Raw genomic sequence first — 6,150 nt, forward strand, 5'->3', positions numbered from 1 at the left:
TTTGTTATTAGAACTTAATTAGGAATAAGCCAGGCTAGCCGGGAAATCATTTGGGGTTAATCCTTAATTTGTAATTACTAAACAAGATTAGGTAGAGTCTTCATGTGGATATGGTGATTAGGTAGCCAAGTGGAACCCAAAAACATGTGAAAGAGACTTGGTCATTATAGTCTCACCTTATTAATTCTTTTAATTAATTTTAGCTTCGACGTTTAGTAATGTTTTCGGCTGATCGATCAAACCAAAGGGTTGATGTTGGCCGGCCTCTTTTTCTGTTTGGCCTCGCATCTCCATCACTTTCTCTAACAATATAATTCCTCTGCATGCATGCATACATACATTTACATTGAACTATTAATTTATTTATGCACATAAATACATACACCCCAACTCCCACTTTGAACAAAAAATTTATACTTCCTGTGCCTGAGGTCTCAACATACCAACCAAAATGGTAAGATCATATCTCTTTCTTTCAGTTTATGTGCTATAGCTATGAACTGAACGAATTACATGGCCGGTGGGGTGATTTCGATATTTCAGGCAAAATTTTGCAGGGAAAAGGCAGTGTTGATCACCGTGTATGTGGAGAAGCCAAGGAGGAGAAGGGTGCTATCAAATCAACACCACCACCACCACCACCATCACCATTATCTTCATCACTTCAACAATCGAGAGGTAATTCGTGGTTCTGGTAAAGGATATAATAGGAGAGCTGAGCTTCTTCGGTATTCTCAGAGTCTAAGGGAGTCTGTTCGACCAGCTGCATCTTCTTCTTCTTCATCATCCACTACTCTCTTACTTCCAAAGCCAACCTCTCCCAAGAATCAGCAACCGACAACTAAAGTATCAAACTAATCTTACCTATGATATATATACCCTGCCATATAATACAATGTATTTTACTGATAAAAATTATACAGGGCTTAATTAAAATTGGCATCGCAAGTGTTCAATTTGAACTTTGAAGATGGTAATCCTCCATGCCTTTAATACTCTTTCACCAATGTATTTCTTGATTTTGTAGACTGTTGCTGTACTCCATAGAAAGCCTAGCTATTCAAGGACTCCTAGTTGTCTGGGCAACTGGAAACTTCTGGTTCCAAGTTTTATCTGGTCTTTGACAAGTCCCAAAGCTAGAAAAGCCAGAAAGAAACAGAAGCATGGTGGATCTACTACAACCAATAAAATGAAAGCTCTTATGAAAAGCTTAGAGGTAAGAAAAGCATTGGTGTGTTATTATTATATACTAGTTTAAAACTCTAAATCCAACAAATTAATTCTTTCAGATACAAAAGAAGAAGAGATTCATAATTCCAAAACTGTTCTCAGCATTCCGCAAGCATAGATAAAGCATCCAACGCCTTATGCAACTAGAAGAAAATGGAGAAGAAAACATTCATCTTGGACGGAATAGCATTAGATATACAGGTTCATCTACTTGTATATATATATATATACGATCAAACTTTACTAATATACAATTAAGGAACACTTAATTCTTTTTCATTGTGATTATTTTTTTTATTTTTAGCTTGCTTGTAATTGGTATATAGAATATTTCTCTTTATGATAGACGGTTAATGTTCAAAAATTCACATAAGATTTGCTATTGGAGAGAATTAGTAAATAGATTGACGACAGTTTTTTATCCAACTTTCTTCAGAAATGTTTGGTTCAAGAGGAAATACATGTTTCACATATTTTAAAGTTCTAAATTGATAAATTCAAAATCCAATAGAGGTGCTCACATAAACAGCTATAGGAACTCTAATAGCATGCTTATTACTTCCTTGCAATAGCATCTCTCCAAATGAGTAAGCTCTTGTTGCTTCCATGGCTTTTAATACAATCTTTAGCCGCCTTGAACCATTTTCCTGTATCTTAAAAACCTGTGGCATAACAGTAACTTTCACACCTGATGGTTGCTTCACAGTCACCCTGTAAGTTTCATTTTTTCCACCTACATTTGTTACCTGTCGAATCACCTTCCTTGACCCAACAAGATTTGAAACAGTTATGCTTGCGGTGTTTAAATCCGAGCACCATAATTTTCTTGTCGTTGGGCACCCAATTCCTACTGCTTGTCTTATAGATTCATCATCAACACCTGGAACAGCACAAAGAAATTGCACATAATCTTGGAAATATGCATTGAATATGAGTCCTGGGTCAATAGCTCGAGCTGGATTGATAAATCCAGCACCAAAATCAAATGGCGTGGCCTGAACTAGCTCGTCAGTTGATTGTGCCAAGATGGGAGAGCCAGAGTGATCAGTTACATCAGCACTTGACATCATTGCCGATGTAATACCAGCAGGGTTCCACTTGGGGTGTTTATGCTTGATTAAAGCAGCAATGCCAGCTACATGAGGGGTAGCCATGCTGGTACCAGTAAGCAGTGCAAAATTCTGCCCTGGAAACAATGACAAATATGTATAATCAGTTTCTATTCAACAAATTATATATATTTGCTATCAATAATTCCCATATGACCAGCTAAAACCTTGAAGCAGGTTTTTTTAAAAAAAAAAAAAAAAAAAACACTTCAGTCTGGTTGAAATGTTCATGAATCAACTATGACACACGGTTATTTAAGGTGAAAGGTCAATTTGTTATGGTGTATTTTTTTACGAATAACGAAAATTATAAACTATCAGATTGTAATTTAATTTAGGGGGCCATTTTGATGCTGCTGCTGATGCAATAGATGACAAGAGATGTTTTTTACCTTTGATAAGTTGATCACCCTCACTATTGAGGCTCCATGCGGCCCAAATTGAAGACCCTGGGGCCATGACGTTGGGTTTGAGGACATCAGCTGTCTGCAAAAGTGCATTGTCCACATCAGGACCTCTGGAAGAGTAGGATGCCACCATTGGTGCCTGGTCAGTATAAATCGCTTGCCTTCCATCAAGTAGTCTTGCCCTTGCATTAAAAATGACGGCTTGCCCACTCCTGCTTCTTATGGTATTGGTGTTGTAATATTCCCAAAGAGCCTGCATACCCAACAGATAATGCAAATTCAGAAATCATCCATTTTTAGGTCGTTTGTTGTTATTCATTAGCTGGCTTTAAAAAAAATCAATTTTGATCAAGAAACAGGTCATATGGAGGAAGAATTAGAAAAGACAGGAAAATCTTTAAGATTTACAATCAATTTACCCAAAGAGTTGTATCAAAGAATGGAACCGGCCACCTTCAAAGGTAGCCTTAAAATCCGAAAATTTTAATTATGTAGATTAGAAATGATATTTGTATTTAAATAATAATGCTCCATACCATTGAAGCCTGAACGTTGTTTAGGATAATTCCAGGGACTTGTAGGGTCATTGTAGTACCATTAACTGGCGTAGAACCTACATCGGGGTCCATTCTGAGGATAAATCCTGCAGCTCCTATCTTCTTAATGTTATCTGCAACAGTTGTAACAGTTGCAGCTTCGTACTCAAAATCAAATGAATATGTGCAGATAATTAGCTTTCCTCTGGCTAGGGATGGAATGAAGAGCTCTGGATGCTGACAGCTCTCAAGTGATGCAATGCCAATGGTAGTGCTCCTAAGAGAGGCATCAGCAGCTGCTGCTATAGGATAATGCATTATTCCTGCTGTTGGAGCTGCACAATGATAAAAATCAGACTTACTTCTATAAATTTTACTTGAAGTTAATCTGATAAAAGCAAAGTTCCTTTTCAAGATTTTAAAGAAAAATTTCTTCACATTTAATGAATAGAATGTTTATGAACTGAAATTTACGAGCAAGGCCAGAGCCAGAGAAGCTTTTTCCATTGCCTAACTGGATTGCGTTGATGTACGTCCGGTCAGTGACAGATGCAGCAATGCTTGTGATCCATGGGCTGAAAGAAAGCATTGAAGTGGAATGAGGGCCACCATTTCCGGCAGCTTGGACAACAAAAACTCCAGCTTTTACAGCAAACAAGAGCTCCACTTCTAGTAAATTGAGAAAAGCAGTAGGACCAGAAGGGATGGTGGATGGGCCTATAGAGAGACTTATTATATCCACTCCATCTTCCACTGCCTAGAGCAAGCAAAAATTTTTGAATTTATATAGCCTCATAATATTTCTGATTTTTAATTTTTAAAAGATACAAAATTTTAGCATATTCTATCCAGTCGATGCTAATTTATGGAGAACTTTCATTTCCCAAATTTACAGACCTGATCAATAGCAGCCACAACATCAGACATATAGCCTCCAAAAGTATGAAGAGCTTTGTACACAGCAATCCTGTTAAAAGAGAAAAGATGGAGAACTGACATAAAACTCCTGGTATAGAACTTCAGCAAACTATCCTTGAATATATACGAGTCTCATAAAATTGATAAACACAAAACGGTCACTACTGAAAGGAAAAAATTGCCACCCCCTTTTTTTTCCTTTTAAATACCTTGCTCCTGGAGCCATGCCACTTGCATATCCATAATTGAAGCCATTAACAATTACTGGTACTCGGTGGTTTCCTGCAGCTGTTGATGCTGTGTGGCTGAAATAAGCATAGATGAAATAATGTTATATCAGAAGCTTCTGTGTGAGATTATTTGTAAGGACAGCTAAATTATTATCCGTAACAAAAACAATGATCACAGAAGTGGAAGATATTTATCAGGGTATTACTGTCTTAGCATGACACAACTTGCCTTCCATGACCATCAGCATCAAAGGGAGATGCATAGTCACGACTAGAGTTGAAATCACCATGAGCAATCGCTGCTTGTGCAAAATAATGTGCTCCAACTATCTTACCATTGCATGCTGCCATGGGGAACCTCTCCCCAGCAGCACACATCCCTTTGAATTTACCTCTACTCAGAGTGCCCCTAAAGGACCTGCTAGAGAAACTAGGATGTACAGGATTAATGCCAGTATCAATAAAGCCTATTACCACCCCTTCGCCTGAATTGTCAGCTCCTCCTAAAGTCGGCCAAACTTGGGCAGGAATTCCAAGGAATTCAGGGGTATGTGTTGTCAGCTTCTTCATTTTTGCATCTTCATAGATGGCACTAACTCCCTTTGCATTTTGAAGAGTGTTGAGAATCTGAGAAGAAATAAGTTACCACTCTTATAATTCCGATCTTTTTTCTAAAAAATATAATTTTTTTTATCTCCAAAATTTCTCTTGTAGTAGAAATTAATCAATGCATATATCGGGCACTAAAAACAACATTTCCAGTACTTACAACAAAGCATACAGGGGTATTGCAGCTTATACATCAACTAGCTAAAGTAGAAAGACAAGGACTTGCAAATGCTGAAGTAATGTTGAGCGAATCGACTGTAAGTTCAACATCAGTCTAAGGTTCTAATAAGTAAACTTTGATACTTACATTTGTAAGAATTTCAAATATATCACAGTTGAATTTGCACAAAATAAATGTACCTCTTCAGACTCAACGTGGATTGCAAATCCACTGATCAAATGAGTGTAGCTGTAGAGTTTGGTGTAGGAATCTCTATGAAGGAGAGACTCCAATAATATGTCATGTCCATTACTGATCCTCTCTTTGTACACCACCACATCATCAATAGAATTCCTATGGTGAATGGTGATGTGCAAAATAACAAATTAACCAAAACAGAGGAAGAAAAATACACCATGAGATAATCTATTGGAAAATGAACTGTACCACAATTGAAGGAAATACTAACCTTGGATAAGATTGTTCAGTTTGGAGAGAAATTGTAGGTTCTTCATCCATTAAAACCATGAAGACCTTGGCTTCTAAAGCTAGATAGTCCGAGATTATAATGAAAGAGATGAAGAGAATGAAGATGCCAGAAGGCATTTGGCTTAAATAAGGGGATAGTGTCTTATGTTTAAGAAAGCATCAAAGCAATAAGTAAAATAATTTGGATCAGGTGACAGTCTCTTTATCATATATTTACTCTGATAGAATTTTAGGTACTACAGTGAAAAGTTGCAACAAAAGTTCATGCAGTTACAACCATCCATGTCTTTCTCATTTTCAAACCACTCAGGTACATGCAGGAAACCTCCTTTTTTCTAGCTCTCTAGAAAGACTGCACAGCAATGAGAATACAATCCTATTCCACTAAGGTTAACACCAAATTGAATAAATAAGCAAACAAAATAGCTTCTCATACCATCAACATTTGTCTCGTATGATGTA

General features: G+C 37.1%; 2 protein-coding genes across 3 annotated transcripts; one reads left to right on the forward strand and one right to left on the reverse strand.

Annotated features, from left to right (window-relative positions):
- Window positions 1-368: 368 nt before the first annotated feature.
- On the forward strand, window positions 369-1,575 carry LOC116133116 (protein BEAN1-like). Of its 2 annotated transcripts, XM_031418794.1 has the most exons (4): window positions 369-454; window positions 544-846; window positions 1,028-1,216; window positions 1,290-1,575. In XM_031418794.1, the coding sequence occupies exons 1-4, from the start codon at window positions 452-454 to the stop codon at window positions 1,350-1,352; spliced, it is 558 nt and encodes a 185-aa protein (XP_031274654.1). In that variant the 5' UTR covers window positions 369-451; the 3' UTR covers window positions 1,353-1,575. The 2 variants fall into 2 exon arrangements, with proteins under 2 accessions (XP_031274654.1, XP_031274653.1); XM_031418793.1 differs by having other exon boundaries at window positions 422-846.
- A 10-nt stretch (window positions 1,576-1,585) lies between these two features.
- On the reverse strand, window positions 1,586-5,762 carry LOC116133115 (subtilisin-like protease SBT2.6). Its single transcript, XM_031418792.1, has 9 exons — window positions 5,669-5,762; window positions 5,400-5,553; window positions 4,660-5,057; window positions 4,410-4,505; window positions 4,180-4,249; window positions 3,757-4,039; window positions 3,283-3,617; window positions 2,732-2,999; window positions 1,586-2,416 (listed from the first exon to the last, which is right to left on the reverse strand). The coding sequence occupies exons 1-9, from the start codon at window positions 5,725-5,727 to the stop codon at window positions 1,728-1,730; spliced, it is 2,352 nt and encodes a 783-aa protein (XP_031274652.1). The 5' UTR covers window positions 5,728-5,762; the 3' UTR covers window positions 1,586-1,727.
- Between the last annotated feature and the right edge of the window lie 388 nt (window positions 5,763-6,150).

This window comes from Pistacia vera, unplaced genomic scaffold (genome assembly GCF_008641045.1).
Source record: "Pistacia vera cultivar Batoury unplaced genomic scaffold, PisVer_v2 Contig265, whole genome shotgun sequence".
Taxonomy (NCBI): Eukaryota; Viridiplantae; Streptophyta; class Magnoliopsida; order Sapindales; family Anacardiaceae; genus Pistacia; species Pistacia vera.

Coding starts and splice junctions, on each gene's coding strand:
- LOC116133116 (XM_031418793.1), top strand. CDS start 514: ATGGCCGGTGGGGTGATTTCGATATTTCAGGCAAAATTTTGCAGGGAA. Junction 847..1,027: donor ATCAGCAACCGACAACTAAA/GTATCAAACTAA, acceptor TTGATTTTGTAG/ACTGTTGCTGTACTCCATAG. Junction 1,217..1,289: donor CTCTTATGAAAAGCTTAGAG/GTAAGAAAAGCA, acceptor TAATTCTTTCAG/ATACAAAAGAAGAAGAGATT.
- LOC116133115 (XM_031418792.1), bottom strand. CDS start 5,727: ATGGTTTTAATGGATGAAGAACCTACAATTTCTCTCCAAACTGAACAA. Junction 5,554..5,668: donor ACTGAACAATCTTATCCAAG/GTTAGTATTTCC, acceptor CATTCACCATAG/GAATTCTATTGATGATGTGG. Junction 3,000..3,282: donor ACAACGTTCAGGCTTCAATG/GTATGGAGCATT, acceptor TTGGGTATGCAG/GCTCTTTGGGAATATTACAA.